The sequence below is a fragment of the Nicotiana tabacum genome, chromosome 9 (assembly GCF_000715075.1).
Source record: "Nicotiana tabacum cultivar K326 chromosome 9, ASM71507v2, whole genome shotgun sequence".
Taxonomy (NCBI): domain Eukaryota; kingdom Viridiplantae; phylum Streptophyta; class Magnoliopsida; order Solanales; family Solanaceae; genus Nicotiana; species Nicotiana tabacum.
In genome coordinates, this window is record NC_134088.1 from 69,970,377 (window position 1) to 69,990,224 (window position 19,848).

The window sequence follows — 19,848 nt, forward strand, 5'->3', positions numbered from 1 at the left end:
CAGAAGAAAAACAGTTAGAGTCCAATATAATGACACACGGGTATAATGATGACAACAACAATAAATAACTCAAGGAATTATCATAATCGGCTCGTTCATATTACAAAAATTTAGACATGCTTTCAAGTTCAACAATTAAAGTCTAACACTGCTAGGAACAAATCAGTTACAGCTAGCATGAGCAATGGTACATCTCTCTGCCTACATGTCAGATATGTATGTCAAATGAATAATTTCAAGGTGATATTCCCAAGTACTCTCACTCTCAGAATACTCAATCTGTCTGACTCAAATGCCCACTCATCACACACATAATCACTCAGTACTGTACGGGTCCCTGGCATCAATGCCCCTCACCAAAATACGTGTATATATCACTGTGCATGCGCTCACTACTGGTATGTCAGACTCCGGAGGGGCAGATCCTTCCCAAGCGCTAATCAAAGCCTATAAAGCCTGCTGCGGCGTGCAACTCGATTCACATAATAATAAAGCCAATATGGCCTGCTGCGGCATGCGGTCCGATACACAATAACACTCACAACTCGGCTCTCAGGCCCACCTCAGTCATAAATCTCTCAAGTCTCAAGGGCTAATAATCTTGTACCACTCAGCCCAAACAATGATAACATGTGATGTAATAGTGAATGATAACAGAAACTGAGATATAATATACAAATTAAAAATCATGATTGAGTATGTAATTATAGTTAAAGCAGATAACTCAAAACAATAGAAATAACCTTATTAGGTCTCACCCGAATAAGCATATAGCCTAAACATAATTTCTACTACTCTAACTACTCTAACAGGTAGGGATTACACGGATAAAACAAAGACTTGATATCAACACAGTACAAGCTGTTGACGGCCAATTTTGACTCTCCTTTTTTAAATTTATTTATTTATACTTAATAATTTACAATGAATGTTTTGAAAATATTTTCAGTCAGTAATACCTGTTTTCACAAAATTAACTAAGTATTAGTTTTAAAATTAATAATTTAGTATTAGTATTATGTAATTACAAATATATTTATTATTTTGAGATTATTAAAGTAACTTTATATACATCACACAGGCTTTATGATTAATTTAACGAATTGCTCTTTAACTGCTAATTAATTAGACTAATATGTTGATAATTCAAAATTAGTATTATGATTTAGAAAATAAAGTATTTTATAAATAATTAATTACAATAATTAGTAGCATATTTGATAATTATAATTTTTACTATATTTTATTGGAAATAATTAAGTTTATTTAAATTAATTTTAAAAAGGTTAAAGACTAAAGGACTATAATTGCAATTGCACTCCTAAACACAAATTGGCTATTTTCTAAATCAAAAGTTGCCCAAACACAAGCCCAATCCGCTAATAACCCAGTCCAAGTCCACCCATATTTGCCACTTTGTCTGTCCGTGATCTCTTCTCCAAGCATATCCGCGTATGCTATGTCACCTCCCCATAACACTCATAAAAGAAGCATAGTGAATCCAAGCTGTGCATTCCTTAAATCAATGGCTCAAAATTTATCTTTGTTTTCCCTTTAATTTAAAATCACTCATCAGATCTCATCTCTACCGTCAAAATATTATGATCAGACGGCTACCAAAATTCCTCTTCAAAATTGTCACGACCCTAATTTTCCACCTTAAGATGTCATAATAGCTCTAAGACTAGGTAAGCCTAACACATGCCCATTTAATAACAAAATTGAACTATTTAATCATTTATCATAAACCATTAAATGATATACAAAGCCACATGCGGCCAATAGTTATATATTTTCCCAAACCGGTAGTACAGAGTCATAAGCACTATTAAAACATACTAGAATTTCTAAACACAACATTGTTTTGAAATACAATTTAACAGTAGAATAATAAAGTAAGATGGTGACTCCGAGGACTGCGAACGTCAAGCAGGTATACCTTGAAGTCTCCCGCTGTGCAGACACAACTCTCAACAACACAATCAGAATACCTGGATCTGCATAAAAATGTGCAGAAGCGTAGCATGAGTACACCACAATGGTACCAAATAAGTATAAAGTCTAACCTCGGTAGAGTAGTGACGAGGCCAGGTCAAGACACCTACTAGACATAGAAACCTGTTCAAGATATACATAAGCTAACAATGGAAAGAACATCAATGTAAGACCAACAACAAAAAAAATATTGATTTACAACCAACAAATGAATAAAAACATAAATGGTAGCAAGTAGTAAATGAGTAATAAAGAAATAACCTAATCAGAACACCGATGAGATATAAATGAACTCACATAAGGAAAAACTGATGACAACTCAAATAATCAAATTGCTCCCAATGCATGGACTTACAACAAGAATTACCCCGTGGCACCACACCTCAAAAATCACAAGTCATGAACCACAATTTTTAAATCTTACACATATAGCACCTCGTGCCCACAATAACAATCACCTTCGCACGGCAAAGTCCACGTGCTACCATGTACTTTGCAACCGTGATAAATATTAATTTAGAAGAACGAAAGATATATTTAGACACCATAAAATATAATAACAATATTGAATAAAGTAAGGTGTCAAATGAAATAATAAATTTATTCTCGAAATCAGGTAAAGTAAAATAATATATAATTTGTACGAAATAGAGTATAAGATGAGTTTAGTTTAGAAATCAATAAAATTGAGTAAAAGTATCATTTTTAAAGAAAGAAAAACATAAGTTAAATTAAATAATTAAATATAGATTTTTTTAAAGAAAAAATTGATAACAATTTTAAGTAAGGTAAACATCTAACAGGGCGATGAGTATAATTTGAGAACCCAATTATTGTGAAATGCAATAATCATTTAGAATAATAAGGCACCGAGTGAGATAACGAGTTCTATCTTAAGAGGCACATAGAATAAAGCATGGTAATAATTCTTTTATTTAAACCATTATGTAGCCAACAATTCAACAGAATATGATATAGTGACTCCACACAATTAAATTCACATTGACAATCAATTCACCAAGTTATAACGGAAGCACAGATTGGCATGTTAAAGCAACACAACAAATCACGTAGAATGCATGCCTCACACAAGAAACCACAATCGTTCCAACACCAAGATAATAATGAATAACCAAACACAATCAAAATACGGATGAATGATTGAAGGAAGAACAATGACCGTTCAAATCAACAAGTTGTTCCAACATGGAATATACAATGAAAATCACAACCGAGGTACCGCCTCGTATTCACACTTCACAATTTCAATCACAATCTTTTCTTATATCACCGCGTGAGCCTTACATTTAGTTTTGAAAATCATTTTTCCCGAAATACCTACACGTGTTTTAGCCCACCTTATCTCACCGCGTGGATTCAAGTAGTTCCCCTACTAGCAACACACATATCAAACCCACCTTATCACACCGCATGCGTATCAACCCCTAGCCTTATATCACCGTATGCGTATCAATATCACAACACAATCACAAGTCGCACTATAAGTACCTATATGCCACAACTTGCCACAAAGTCAACAACACCAATATTTCCACAACAAATAGCCCATGGCTAAAACCCCAATGTGTACAAGAATTTCAACAATAACAAAATGAATGAGAATGCTCAACAAGGAAAGGCATCTCAACAATTAACAAATCCGCCTCAATGTGATAATGACTATTACAATTTCAACACCAATAACTCAACAAGATGATATTCCACGAAATAACAACTTCAATTAAAAGTGATTCAACAATTAAGAGGTAATACGATAATAAGGAAGGCAATAACTTCAACTAAAGCATATAAGAGCAAAATAACAAGTAAGAGGTAGAGCAAGTGCTAACAACGTCAAATAGAGCATGTAAGAGTAGATTAAAAATGAGAGATATGACATGTTATGACAATTCAATTAAAGGCATGGAAAGAGTCTAGATAATGTAAATCAGTCAAATACAATATATAGCCTGTGTACCCACTCGTCACCTTGCATACACAGCTTTCATATAACACAAATGGCACAATCAATCCAAATCCCAAGGGGTAGTTTCCCTCACACAAAGTTAGGCAAGATACATACCTCAACTAGGCCAACTCAACCCTCCGAAATAGCTTTTACCCTAAATTTTGCCTCCACACGACTCAAATCTAACCAAAAATACTTAATAACATCAAATAATGCAATAGAAATCAATTACAATAAATAAAGCTATGATCTTTACATTTGTCCCAAAAGTCAACAAAAGTCAACGCTGGGCTCGCCTTTGATTCCGAATCCAAACTTACCAGCATGCAGCTGTCGTGTATCAGACCCCGGACGCACCACCCGTGGGCGGAGCTCAGCCAGTTGCAGCAGCTATACCTGAGCCCAGACCAGCTGTGGCTGGCGAGCTGTAGAAGCTATTGGATAGATGGACCAGGCTACATCCTCCTGTCTTTGGAGGTGAGCGACATGAGGACCCCGGGGACTTTATTGATCGTTGCAGGGACAGACTGCACAACATGAGGATATTAGAGTCCCACGGGGTGGACTTTACCACTTTTCAACTAGAGGGCAGGGCCCGTAGGTGGTGGCAGTCATATCTCCTCGGCAGACCAGCAGGTTCTCCTCCCTTGACTTGGGACCAGTTCACATGTATCTTTCTGGAATGATATATTCCACCCTCTCAAAGGGAAGAGTTGTGATATCAGTTCGAGCAGCTCCATCAGGGTCACATGTTAGTGACCGACTATGAGGCAAGATTTTCTGAGTTGTCTCGACTATGAGAGAGAGTGCAGAGGTTTGTTTTCGATTTGCACTCTGGTATCCAGGCCACTATGGCCCAAGAGGTTGATATGGGGACTTCTTACGAGCTAGTTGTGGAGATAGCTCAGAGGATCGAGGGTGTTCGTTAGCGAAGCCGAGAGCAGGTGCCGAGGGACAAGCGATTCCATTATTTTGGAGGGTTCAGTGGTGCTCCGTCTGGGGGCAGCGGTCAATTTGGGAGGGGTCAATCTAGCAGGCCCACATATCTAATACCACCGCCTTCTCGGGGTGCTCCAGTGCGGCCCTATTTTAGTGCCATGCCAGAGAGCTCCTACTGCCCACCAGCTATTCAGGGTTCCTATTTTACATCAAGTAAGCGAGGTAAACTTCTCTATTCTCATGGGAGCATGTCGTTCGCCTCGAAAGTATAATAGATGCATCTATGATTCATGTCGTTCAGCCCTCGGCAGTGCACAAAGTATTTTGGATCGGCCCCGTACGACCTCGGCCTAAATCGCGCGCGATAAATTCGCGGAACCAGATTACACTTAATATTATGTTATGTCTTAAGAGGTATAATTGATTTAATAATCGAAAGTGATTTCGAACTAGTATGTGTTAGATGAAGATTTTGGAATTTATTATCAGTTAAAGAATCATTTATTCACTGCTTGTTATTGTGTTATTATTATTATTATTATTTTCATATTCCATAACTGTTTAGAGTTTCTACATTTTATTATTGGCCTATAGTAAGTGTCAATGTCGACCCCTCGTCACTATTTCTTTGAGGTTAGACTGGATACTTATTGGGTATATGTTGTTTATTTACTCACGCTACACTTCTGTACTAATCGTGCTGGATCTGAGGCAGGTGCATCTGGCAGTCATTCCGGCGTGCACCCCCGATACCCCGAGGCTTAGTGGCGAGCTGCTTCCGAGTATGTTTTGCAGCACCCAGAGTCTCTCTTTTGCATTTACTTTCTATGTACTCAATTTCAGACAGTAATTTAGTGTTTTGTATATTCTACTAGTAGCTCATACACTTGTGACACCAGGTCTTGGAAATATAGTAGTAGACATTTGATGGTTTTTGAGTATTTGTTACACACACTTGCTCTCATATTTATTTACGCTTTATTTTATTAAAATTTTCACCTCTTACTTACTTAATAAATAAAAATCAACTATTTTGAAATTGTTAAAAAGAATAAATACATGGCTAGTTTACCGTTGGCTTGCCTAGCGATGACGTTGGGCGCCATCACGGCCTATAGGGGAAATTGGGTCGTGACACTTGGTGTCGAGAGTATGAAACCCCGAATTACATGCTATGTGATTGATGTTGAGTGACGCGAATGGTAGGTAATGGGCGTGTAGTCATGCATCGTGTGAATTATGATTTAGTCAATTCCATGGAATTGCATAGTTGAATAATCTTGTTGTTATCCGTATATTCCCCATGTGTTAGAGAAATTGAGCTGCAAGTCATGTTAGAAATCATGCTTAGGCCTTATGTTGGTACTGTTGGGACCCACAGAGGTCACATTACATGTTGAATTATTTGCTTAATTTAAAATCACACACTCAGTCACAGCTCTTAATGTCATATAATATCTCAGTCTCCGTTGTCATTTATTTATACCTTATATCATCATTGTTTGGGCTGATTATCATTATTCTTGTAAGCCTAAGAGACTGGAGAGATTGATGAGTGAGTGAGGCCGAGGGCTTGATTGTGAGGATATTTATGGGATCGGGCTGCCCGTCGTATCATGTTTATATGATTAATGTCATGATTGGCTTATTATGGTGCTTGGGATGGAATTGCCCCTCCGGAGTTTACACATCCATAGTGGGCACAGGTACCTATTGAGTGAGAGTGCAAGTGCCGAGCGATTGGGAGGACTGAGTGATTGGGAGGACTGAGTGACTGGGAGGACTGAGTGACAAGGAGGACTGAGTGGACTGATACTCTAAGAGCATACATATGGTTGTTCACTATGTTGTATTGCATTCGACATGCGCACCTGTCATACAGGCATAAAGATGCATTTTCCTCATGATGTACAGTATCACGTCATTCATAACTTCTCAAGCACATTAACATGTAGGCATAGAGATGGACTTTCCTCATACCATTTGATAATGAAACATTTACTTTTTGAAAAGTTTTGGAAAGGAAATCACAATTTTACAAACTTACTCATATTTTGGTGCTTTCGGTAAAAGATTTGGGTTTTACTATTTTATTTAAAAAATATGCCTAATTTTCGGAACTGTGAACGAGCTGAGCATTATATCTCTGAGTTATTTCTTGTACTACTTTTATTATATTATTGTGAGCTGTTGTTGGCTATTGGTGTTGGAATCTTACCTTTGTCCTAGCTCATCACTACTTTCAACCTAAGGTTAAGTTTGTTACTTATTGAGTACATGAGGTCAGTTGTACTCATACTATACTTCTGCATCTTGCGTGCAGATGTTGGATGTTGATGTTACTGCGTATGGCGGGAGCGAAATTTGAAGATGTGCCTGCGGTCTAGTTATGGCTATCACTTGTCCTTGGTAGCATTAGATTCAAATTTTCTTTATTACATTTCAAACAGACGTTGTAATTATCTCGATTCAGTTTTGTAAAAATCTTAATCTTAGAAGCTCATGATTTGTACTATTAGTCCTTGAAAAATTATTGTATAAAAAACAATTGTATTATCTTTCCTTCTCTTGATAAAACTCATTAAATTGGAGAGTTGGTTATTGGCTTACCTAGCGGGTTGGGTTAGGTGCCATCACGACTAGTTGGATTTTGGATCGTGACAAGCCCGAACCAATACAAGCTCACACGAATAAAAACCGACTCAATCGGATTCTGATAGCTCAACTAATTTACCAAAACATCGCTCTTGGGTTTTCTTAACCCAAGAGTCCAACCCACATTAGTTGGCTCCCATATCTCCCGAAATACTCCTCCAAATGAATTCGAGTATGTTGTTCTCATAATATAGGAGAACAAAACGCCAAAAGGAATTGGGAACTAAACACATCTAATTCATTTTCAAATTTTAAAATTTAGGACATAACTCTAGGTCATGATTTTATGAATTAAATGAGTTTTCAATTAAAATCATGGATTAAAACTTAAACCAAAGGAATGAATAAATTTAATATGATATTATGAATCTATAACCCTGCTAATACCCTTTAGAAGTCCCAATTATATTCCTTAGTTTTTATTTCTGTTGATATGCTTTAGAAGTTCTAATTGAAGTTTGTTAATCTGCAAGCATGTTAACATTATTAGAAGTTCTGGTTGAAGATATAAATTTATGACCTTTCTAATATCTTTTAGATGTTCTAAATGTAGTTGTTAATCTACAATTCTGTTAGTATTATTTTGAAGTTATAATAGTAGTTATTAATGGTACCTCTGTCAGCACCATTTAAAGAACTCAATTGATGTGGTCAACCTACACCTCTATTAATAGTATTTAGAGGTTTCTATTGGAACTCTTAACTTTTATATATTCTAAAAGTTGAGACCTAAGCTATTAAAGGAGTGTGTCTATGTCCAGAACTTCATATGTTAAACCATGCACTTACTTGAAGTGCCTTATTGACACTTAAACCTGTAGGGAAGAATAAATGGGAGTAGTTAGGGGTATTTGGGAGTAGTTAGGGGTATATGGTTGAGCTACTCTCCCCGACACAAGCACTGCCCTGGGCCATGAGACCCTTGGAAACTCTGAAGTGTCAGGGGTCCAAAGAAATTTTTGGCCATGAATGGAGCTCTACCATTAGCCTCTAATCCATTGGCCTTTATTACTCCCTTTAGGTTTAGTGTTTAATGACAATACAAGTTTTCAATGTGAATCACTTTGCCATATGTGACCCCACATTAGTGCAATTCCTATAGTATAAATTATCATTAATTGTTACAATTTGCTTAGCCACCCTTAACAGTTCATTTCATGTATGATTATATGTATAGAGTAGCATATCTAATGACCTTCTTTCCCTTTTGAACATGTATTATAATTGGTCCTACCGAGTTCCGAAAGAACTAAGGCCCAAATCATGCCCCTGTGCATTTTGGGAAGTCTGAAGTCAGCTGCTGTCCGTTTCTACTATCTGCTGGGCCTCCCTCTTTTAGGCCCAAAACCAGAGTCCATCCTTTCTCTTCACTACTTTATTGCTTTACTGCTTCACTGCCTTTGCTACATTTTGTTGTCTTTATCTCCCACATGTATACAGCAATTATCATATTATATTGAATGCTTTACTTTACCTCTTTGAATCATGTAGACAATCTAGGCAAGCCCTAAAAGATATAGGATTAAAAGAGATATTAGACTTAGTAATAGATAGCCTTAATTTGCTAATTATACATTATTTATACTAATATTTACTGATGATTTTATGAAATCTTTTGGGAACAAAACAACTTTATCAAAGGCGATAATCTTATCTTTTCAAAAACTAGAAGCCGAATCTAAAACTGGTCTTTTAAACTTCGCTTCGCCACAAAATTGAATAAATGTTGTCGCCCAGTTTATAGGGACTTCTAGCAATTTTGTCCAAAGAAATGAATTTGAAAACTAAGGTATATATTAACCTATTCCTTCATAATATTTTCACTATAGTTATACAAATAGCCATAATCATTTAAAATGTTTACAATTTAATACAATCTCATATTCTTACAAACATGAACATTATGTTCAATACTTTAAACTCTTTCAATCATATGTTTACATAACACTATCTTCAAAAGCTTTTCTAAACCCATGTGTTTTAAAACCACACACCCTCTTCTCAATTATTAAGTCTTTAAAATAGATACATAGTATGTTGCCTCTCTAATACTAGTTAAGCATAATACAAACAACTAACCCTTTAACCTAGTCTAAGTCCTATGGAGCTACCTCAGGTAGATTTTAAGGGGTGTCTAACACCTTCCCCTTAGAAGAATAAGAAACCTTACCTAAAATATCACCCATTAGAAAACCAATAAAGAATATGGCTTTTAGTAATTAAATAGGTACCCAAGTATACCTTTAAATATTAGGTGGTGACTCTCTTTCATCAACAACAGAGAAACCACAAGTTGAATCTTGTTTTGACTAGTGCAAAATAGGGTGCAACAACATGGCGACTCTGCTGGGGAAACCCCACTTAGGTTCTGACCTTAGCAGACTTAGACTAGACTTGGAACTTAGATTTGTTTGTACACTGCTTTTAATCTTCAAATTACGTGCTTGCCTGCTTTACTTGCTCATTATGCATGCTTATTATCATGCTTGTTATTGTTACACCCATATCTATTACCGCTTTATATATATATACTTTCATGACACTTCTTCCTATCGAGTCTTGGCCATACACTATTACACACAATGGCACGCGAGGGTTGTCTTTTACACCCTTCCGAACCTTCTTTTCAAAATTCTTTAGTTTCATAGAATGGCTTTGTCAGGTCAACTAACATAACTTCTCACAGTCTTCAGTCCAATTCAAAAGTAGGAAACATTCTACTCTAGCAAACATAAACCTTAGGAGAGTCGGTCCTTGGTAGCGACACACGATTAGGAAAGCCACCCTAATGTTAACGGGTCATGCACCAACGACATGACTTTTGTGGAAAGACGAACAAACCTGATGAGACACCTAAAGATCCGAAGCAAATACTTACCAAACACTCTCTTTACCCACTTCAGAAATGGAAAGCAATCAAAACATCCCCGAGATCTATATGGTGATGGGAGCACCAAACAAGCTGAAGGCAGTGGTGGAAGAATATCCGTGGGGAACACGGAGACGAAATCCGGACACACCTAGGAGCACTGACTGCTTTGCAAAACATCCAAGCTGACAAGGTGCTTACTCGCCTGCTAATAGAGTTCTGGGATCCGGCCAAGGTGGTGTTCAAGTTTGATGATTATGATTTAGTGCCAACATTAGAAGAAGTTACCAAATTCACGGATTTGCCATTTACAAGAAGGAAACCAATACTACCAGTCACCATACCCGATTACAAGTTTCTTGATTCTTTGGGTCCGGCAAACAATAGAGGTTAGAGAAACATCGAGGATGGGTGGGTAAGCCTGGATCAATTGTTCTATATGTTTGGACAACATGAAAGCTATGAATGGTACTTGGGAGAATTTCAGTGTGGAAAGTGACGTAGGAGAGTCTCAGGCCCATAACTTTCTCATTAGCGATGTTGGGATTGTTGGTTTTCCCACAAAGAAGAGGTCAAATCAATATCAATTTGTTACCCGTTGTTATGGCAACATTCTGGAGGCAACCTCCAAGCTACTCTGGTACCGATGGTGTTAGCTGAGATTCTAAGGGCTTTGTCTGCATGTGCATGAGGGTATGATTTCTTTAAGGGTTGTAACCTGCTGCTTCAGATCTGGGCCACAAAACACTTCTTTCAGCGAGAGGCCACATTTCACTACTTTGTGGGCGTCAACAACATGGTCCGAAGCCACGACGAGAGGATGAAACATTTGGTCTCCCTACATAGACAAGAAGAGTGGAAGGAAATGCTGACTAACCTAAGTGGAGAATGGGTCAATTGGAATCTGTCATGGCTAGGTGGAAGAGCAATCCTAAGGACTCCTAAAAAATACTTCATTGAGCTAATAGGACTTGAGGGCATCCAACCATACTCACTCAAATAGTTCGGGTTGATCCAATATGTGCCTCTATGGACAACGACAATGCCATATCCTCGATATATTATGATGGATCAACGAGGAAGACGAGCTAGACCGACCAAGCAGAGATGGTATAGACTGGCTGGAGGATGCAGTGACTGCTTTGCAAATCTACTATGAGATCCTGCCACATTACCTTGTGACTACTTCCATGCACCGTCAAGTGGTCCCGGGGTCCATTGATCACATGTTGCCTCCCGTTGAAGATGATGACCGAGTAGTGGAGTGCTTCGAGATAGAATCAGAGACAGAGCCAAAGGAAGACCCAAAGGAAGAATCTGAGTTCAATGACGATGGAGAGGAATTTGAAGAAGATCCAGAGGAAGAGCCGGAAGAAGAAGAGGAGATAGGGAATGATTCCGGGGATGGTTACTAGAAGTTGGTTGATTTCCCCTTCTTTCCCACTTTGTATCTTTATCCCCAGTTTTCTTGTTTTCTTTAAGGGAGAGTTGCTCCATCCCATGCAGTTCTGTGAATGTTGGAAACAATGATGTAACCTCTACTCCCGCTTATCTCAATCCAAACACTATCCATGAAAATGAAATTTGCTTTGGATCTGGATGTGTTAAATCTGATTGTTTGTCAAATATTCACGAATTAGGCGTACCTACGACAAAGAGAGGTCCCACGAATTCTAGGAAAACACGCTTGCCTGAATACGTGAATTAACTGCTCTGTGTGACCTTTTGCTCGTATAAATGAAGAAATTGACTTTTGTTTCTTTTTTATTTTTCTTTTGTTTCTTACTTTATTATTATTATTCCCAAATAATGTTGGGTTATGTCGACCTAAAACTGACGGAACAACCGTACAACATAAGATCAAAGGGGAAGATGTCTTCCATAGATAACCCGACCGAAGATGCTCTCGTAATATACGATAGCCCAGAGAGATCGGGAGAGAAGGAGGATACAAGGAATGATGAACATATGGCTAGGATGGCCCAGGAGATGAAATATTTAAGGGAAAAAGTACAACATATCAGGGAACTAGCATATCTGGTCGTGACAATGCTTCCACAACCACCTCGTTTTCCTTCTCTGGATTCAATCCCTGACCACTTTCCTTCCACCACTTGCCAGACTAACAACACCATGACTTTGGTCCCTTCCACTTAAATAATACTTCCAGTAATCCCCACAAATCCACCAAATCCTCCTATCCACACTCCCTATGTACCACATTACGTTCAAACGCCACAAAACCCACCCATTACCACTAACACAGTTCATACCCCTCCTCATGATGGAGTCACCTTTACCACTCACCAAAACCAGCACATACCCGTGGCACATAAGCGATATGTTTCTCCTGTATATGCATTTCTGAACCCACCTTTATAGCACCTGTCACAGTCAGGGTGAGTTGTGAGATTGACCAGTACGCTAAAATGGAAAGGGAAGCTAGGCGTAAGGAGGATGAGTCAGTGTCTAAGCAGTTACAAATCTGTAGAAAACACATGAAAAACCTCCAAGTCGCTCGGGGAAGTGCAAGTCTAAACTATGAGGATCCGTGTATCCATCCTGATGTAGATATGTCAATAGGATATAAGCCTCTAAAGTTTGATATCTTTGATGGGATGGGCGATCCCCATGCACATTTCAGGGCATATTGTGACAAGTTAGTTGGAGTGGGAAGAAAGGAGAAGTTGAGGATGAAATTGTTCATAAGAAGCCTGACAGGGAAGCACTTACCTGGTATACTCGACAAGATCCGCGAAACTGGAGGACATGGCATGATATGGCGACAGATTTCATGAATCGCTTCCGATTCAACACAGAGATCACTCCTGATAGGTTCGCATTGGTAAACCTGCAGAAGAAGTCGTCGGAGACATTCCAAGAATATGCATGCCGATGGAGATCAGAGGCCGCCAGGGCACAACGTCCGTTGGACGACAGTGAATTGACTAACTATTTCATCAGGGCCCGGGAAGGGATTTACTTTGAGAAAATGATGGGCATGATGGGACAGAAATTCCCCAAACTAGTAAAAATAGGAGATTTCTTAGAAGAAGGTATAAAATTCGGCAAAGTACAATCCATGGTTGCACTGCAAGCAGCTAGCAAGGCAATCCAATCAGGCTTAATAGGTAGCGAAAAGAAGAAAAAGGAAAAGGTATCAGCAGTCGTCCCATATTATCAACCCAGCCCACATCATGGAAATACCTCTTATTCCCCAAACAACCATTCACCACCACCCGCTTATTCTCCAGTCTACAACACACAACCATATTATATTCCCCAACTCCAATACAACCAACTTCGAACCCACAACCATCCAAAACCACCACGACCATATGCTCCTATCCAAACTACCACTCATCAAAACCGACCCACTTATGCACCACAACTTCGCCCAAATTTTGAAGAGAGAAGTCCAGAAATTATACCCCAATTGCTGAACCTCTGGCTCAACAAATGACCGAGGAGAGCATGTTTGATCCATCCAGTAGAAGGAAGGGTTCTTGAGTATCCCTCAAAGTATTTTGATGCAACCAAAAGGTATGTGTACCATTCAAACGTACCTGGACATGATACTGAAGATTGTTTCAAGATAGAAAATGAGATTGAATCATTAATCAAAAGCGGAGCCAGTTAGTGCACTCCGGCTCTGCCCAATGTGAACCGCAATCTGCTATCGAATCACCAGAATCAGGGGGTCAACATGATCACTTTGGATGAAGAATACAATTTAAAAGGAACTATTGTCACGATAGGAAATGCAGAGGCCACAAGGGTCCCACCTCAAAGGACTCCGATGATCATAGTACAACTGAGACGTACTGTGATGGTTCAGACTTATTAGCGACAACCTACAACCGCTACCAGGGACAAAGAGGATCGGTAATACAAAACTGTCCCATGGACATATCAGCAAAATGGAAAAGCCAAGATGACAGATTCCACGATAGCCCACAGTATGACTAGGTCAGGGAAATGCTACATTCCCGGGGATGCAAAACGAGGGAACCTGGAAGGGAACAGATTCATAGAAGAAATATAACAGATCCCGAGGCTGCATAATTCTGGAAGAGAATGTCAACCAAAGAATACTCCATGGAGGAGCAACTAAAGAAATATCCGGCACAAATATCAATCATGGATTTACTTATGAGCTCTGTCAGTCATAAGGACGCCCTGATGAAAGTGTTAAGTGGGGTAAGTGTGTCGAGCAACACCACCATTGTGGCACTGGCAGCAACTATTGGGAAAATGGTTGAACCAAATATGATCACTTTCAGAAGAGATGAGCTTCTTATCGAAGGCGTGGGTCACAACAAAGCTCTACACATCACTGTTAAATGTGGAGATAAGGTAGTGTCCCGAGTACTGGTTGATGGAGGATCATGAGTCAACATCTGCCCTCTCTGTGAGCTGGGTATCCACCCAAGAGAAGTCAAGGAAAGTCATGTGAGAGTAAGGGCTTTTGATGGGTCGCAGAAGGATGTCATTGGGGAGATTTATTTGTCTTTACAGATCGAACCAGTTGAATTTCCCATACAGTTTCAAGTGATGGATATTTCCTCTTCATACAACTTACTCCTGGGAAGACCCTTGATATACATGGCAGGGGTCGTGTCATCCACCCTACAATAGTTAATGAAATTCTAGTGGGGTGGTCAAGAGATCATGGTTCATAGCGAATGGAACCAGTCAGCTTATCTGGAACACACAATCCCGTTCATAGAAGGACTTGACGGGGTTGCCTTCCATGCAGTGGAAATCATGCAGACCACCATAATAGAAGCGACTGAGAAATACCTAGAAATGCAGTCACCGTATAGATCGATGATGGCCATGAGGGAGATGATGAAATATGGATACAGACCAAGAACCGGGCTGGGAGCCCGATAAAACGGGATTACAAAACTGATTGAGCCAAATGGGCAGAAAGGAAGAGCCGATATAGGGTATCAGCCTCCAATTGGGAAGACTTGTACTGGTAGCTCCGGGGAAAAGACTTTTGTGCCAGAGCATGTTTCAGGTACGGGCCAGAGCGCAGCGCCAGAGGACGATATCGTTAATGGGATGGGAAGGCTGTTTGTGACTATGATTAAAGAATGTTATGAAGGAATTGATATCAAGACACCGACTATTTGGAATGCCGAACCAGGAGAGGATCTGCGAAAATTGACCGCCATCCCATCTTCGGTTCACTGGGAGTCTTGGTATTGTGGAATTGTAAAGTTTTTTGAAAAAAGCGCATGGTCAGCTGAGGCCTGAACTGTGTCTGTACCCTTTTGTCATTTGCCTCTTTGAACGCTTAGATGTTCCTCTTTTGATTAAATAAAAAGAATGGCTTTCTTAAAATTGTTGCAACTTTATTTTTCTCTTTATTTACACTTATTTTTTCTTTTCAGTAATCAAAACGATAAATACCCGCGTTCCGCAATTTTGACATGTAACTAAACCTAATAGAAAAACGATCCTGATTATGAGGAATACGACGAGAGTATGATGCCATACAATCTCCCACAAGAGATCGAACAGCTGGAAAGCTAGAAAAATCCTAATCTTGAAGAAACAAAGGTTAACAACCTCGGAAGCCAGGAAGACGTGAAAGAAACACCGAATTAGCATCCATCTAGAAGTGGAGCAGAAGGAAGAACTGGTTGAGCTCCTCCGACAATACATCGATGTGTTCGCATTATCATATGATGACATGCATAGATTAAGTACAGATATCATCTCACATCGATTGCCTATCGATCCATCTAGGCTACCAATCAAGCAAAAACCCAAAAAATTCAAGCCCAACCTGAGTTTGAGGATAAAAGAAGAAGTAACCAAGAAAATAGAGGCGAATGTAGAAAGGGTCACCTATTATCCCACTTGGTTAGAAAATATTGTCCCAGTACCTAAGAAATATGGGAAGATCAGGATATGTTTGCAACAAAGTCAGGCCGAAGGGCGACTTCCCTTTACCAAATATCCATATCCTCATCGACAAATATGCGAATCATGAACTGCAACTGTTCGTGGATTGTTTAGCTAGATACCACCAGATCCTGATGCACGAAGAAGATGCAGAAAAGACAACCTTCACTACATCTTGGGGAGTTTACTGTTACAGAGTCATGCCATTCGGTCTCAAAAATGCTGGTGCTACTTACATGTGGGCCATGATGACCCTCTTTCACGATATGATTCACAAAGAGATCGAGGTGTATGTGGATGATGTTATCATCAAGTCTTGAAAAAGTTCAGAACATTTGGACGACTTAAGGAAATATTTTGAGCGCTTACGGAGGTACAACTTGAAGTTGAACCCGACAAAATGTGCATTTGGAGTCCCTGCTGGAAAGTTGTTAGGTTTCATCGTAAGCAGAAAATGGATAGAATTGAATCCGTTATAAATCAAGGCCATTTAGGAGTTCCCACCACCCAAGAATAAGAAAGATGTGATGAGTTTCCTGGGTAGACTGAATTACATCAGCCGTTTCATAGCCCGGTCTACAGGAATTTGTGAACTTATCTTCAAATTGCTGAAAAAGGATGTTGCCACAAAATGGATAGAAGAGTGTCAGAAAGCCTTTAGCCGAATTAAGGAATATCGGTCAAATCTATTAGTGATGTTTCCCCCAATCTCGGGAAGCAATTGTTGTTGTATCTGTCAATCTTGGATAACGCCTTTGGATGTGTGTTAGGACAGCACGACAAAATCGGAAGAAAGGAGCAGGTCATCTATTACCTAAGTAGGAAGTTCACGCCATACGAAGCCACATAGACTTTGATAGAGCGCACTTGCTGTGCTTTGACTTGGATCACCCAGAAGTTGAGGCATTACATGTCAGCATACACCACGCATTTGATATCTCGGCTCGACCCACTCAAGTATATCTTTCAGAAGCTGATGCCTACAGGAAAGCTAGCTAAATGGTAGATTCTCCTTTGCGAATATGACATTGTATACATAACCCAAAAGGCTATCAAAGGACAAGCTCTAGCCGACCACCTTGCAGAAAATACAATGGATAAGGATTATGAGCCGCTCACTACATATTTCCCTACGAGGAGGTATTGTTTGCCGGAGAATACATTGCAGAATCATACCCTGGATGGAGAATGTTTTTCGATGGAGCAACGAACTTCAAAGGAGTAGGGATCGGGGCACTCCTAATTTCGGAATCAGGACAACACTATCCAGCATCAGCGAAAATAAGATTCCCTTGCACCAATAATATGGCCAAGTACGAAGCATGTATCCTTGGGATTAGGATAGCAATCAACATGAACATCAAAGAGCTTTTGGTCACAGGGGATTCTGATCTATTGATACATCAATTCCAAGGGGAATGGTCTACCAAGAATGTCAAGATTCTTCCATGACTGTACTGTGTAAAAGAGTTATGTAAGAAGTTCACGAAGATTGAGTTCAAGCACGTTCCCAAGATCTAGAACGAGTTCTCCGATGCTCTTGCAACCTTCTCATCCATGATTCAGTCTCCATATAAGAATTATATCGACCCTATCGAGGAAGAGATCAAGGATCAACATGCTTACTATTTTCATTTAGACAAATAGCCAGACGGTAAACCATGGTACCATGACATCAAAAGGTTCCTCGAAATAAGAGAGTACCCGGAGAGCGCTACTAATAGTCATAAGTGAGCACTCCGAAGGTTGGAAAATCATTTTTACCTTAGTAGAGAAGTCCTGTATAGGAGGCCCCCAGACTTAGGTTTGTTGAGATATGTAGATGTTGCGAACGAAACCAGACAATTACAATAGATACATGCCGGAATGTGTGGACCCCACATGAACGGTTTCACATTAGCCAAGAAGTTCTTGAGAGCTGGATACTTTTGGATAACCATGGAAAATGATAGTATCCGCTACCTACAGAAGAGTCACTAGTGCAAGATCCACAAAGATTTCATTCGGGTTCCGCCCAATGAGTTGAATGTGATGGGTTCGCCTTGGCTGTTCGCCGCTTGGGGCATGTATGTGATTGGACCTATAGAGCCCGCTGCATCAAACAGGCACCACTTCATCTTGGTAGCCATCGACTACTTCACTAAATAGGTCAAAGATCTACCTACAAGGCTGTGACAAAGAAGTTAGTGACGGATTTTGTCCGAAACAAGATCGTTTGCCGATTTGGGATACACGAGTCAATCATCACTGACAACGCAGCTAACCTCAATAAATGAGGGAAATTTGTGAGAGTTCAGAATATTCTGCCGCAACTCCACAGCCTACAGACCACAAATGAATGGACTAATTGAGGTAGCCAAAAAAGAATATCAAGAGAATTCTACGAAAGATAGTGGACAATCATAGGTTATGGCACGAGAATTTATCTTTCACCTTACTGGGTTATAGGACCACCATGAGACCATCCACTGGGACAACGCCATACATGTTTGTATATGGCACCGAAGTTGTGATAACCGCAGAGGTCAAGATACCATCCTTAAGAGTCATCCAAGAAGCCAAATTAGACGATGCAGAGTGGATACGGGTCAGACAGGAGCAACTCATTTTCATTGACGAAAGGAGAATAGATGCAGTATGCGATGGTCAGTTGTATCAGAATAGGATGGCAAGTGCATTTAACAAAAGGATGAAGCCTCATCAGTTTACACTGGGGCAATTGGTTCTGAAGAAAATCTTCCCCCACCAGGAAGAAGCCAAAGGAAAGTTCGCACCAAATTGGCAAGATTCTTACGTGGTCCGCCGAGTGTTGACATGTGGAGCTCTAATCTTGGTACAGATGGACGGAAGAGTCAGCACGAAGCCCAACAACTCAGACGAAATTAAGAGATACCACGTTTGAAGGCAATTGAGCTAGGTTTTTGCTGTAACAGAACTATGCTCAACCTGACTTCCCATGGAGTGATACGTAGGAAACCCATGTAGGATTCAATTTCTCTCTCCCCTCTCTTTTGTATTGTATCATTAGAAAATCCAAATATCATTTTGTATTGTATTTGGAACAATGCCATGACTTGATTTCCTCCGGAATGAATACGTACGTAATCCTCATCAGATTCAGCAGTCTTTTGTAATTGAACTACGTTCTGTCCTGATTCCATTTGGATACGTAGGCAGTCTGAGTCAGACTCGGCCATTCCATTCTTAATCTCATCATTTTGCATTTGTTGTAATCGAACTACGTCTTGACCTGGTTTCGATTGGATACGTTGGCTGCTTGAGTTAGGCTGGGTGATATTTATCATATTTTTCTTAATCATCATCCACGAACTACGTTTAGACCTGATTCCATTTTGGATATGTAGGCAACCTGAAAAGGTTCGGTCGTAACCCTAGGAAACCTTTGTAATGCATTAGTATAGATTAGGACGTAGTCGCAACGAAAAGCAGCCACGTCGTCAAAAACATCATGGAAGATTGACATCAGCGGGATAAAGTTTTC

The 19,848-nt window shown here is 39.6% G+C and overlaps 1 protein-coding gene across 1 annotated transcript; it reads left to right on the forward strand.

The window, feature by feature from the left end:
- The first annotated feature begins 18,801 nt into the window (after nt 1-18,801).
- LOC142163946 (uncharacterized) lies at nt 18,802-19,248 on the forward strand. Its single transcript, XM_075221101.1, has one exon. The coding sequence runs from the start codon at nt 18,802-18,804 to the stop codon at nt 19,246-19,248; it is 447 nt and encodes a 148-aa protein (XP_075077202.1).
- The last annotated feature ends 600 nt before the right edge of the window (nt 19,249-19,848 follow it).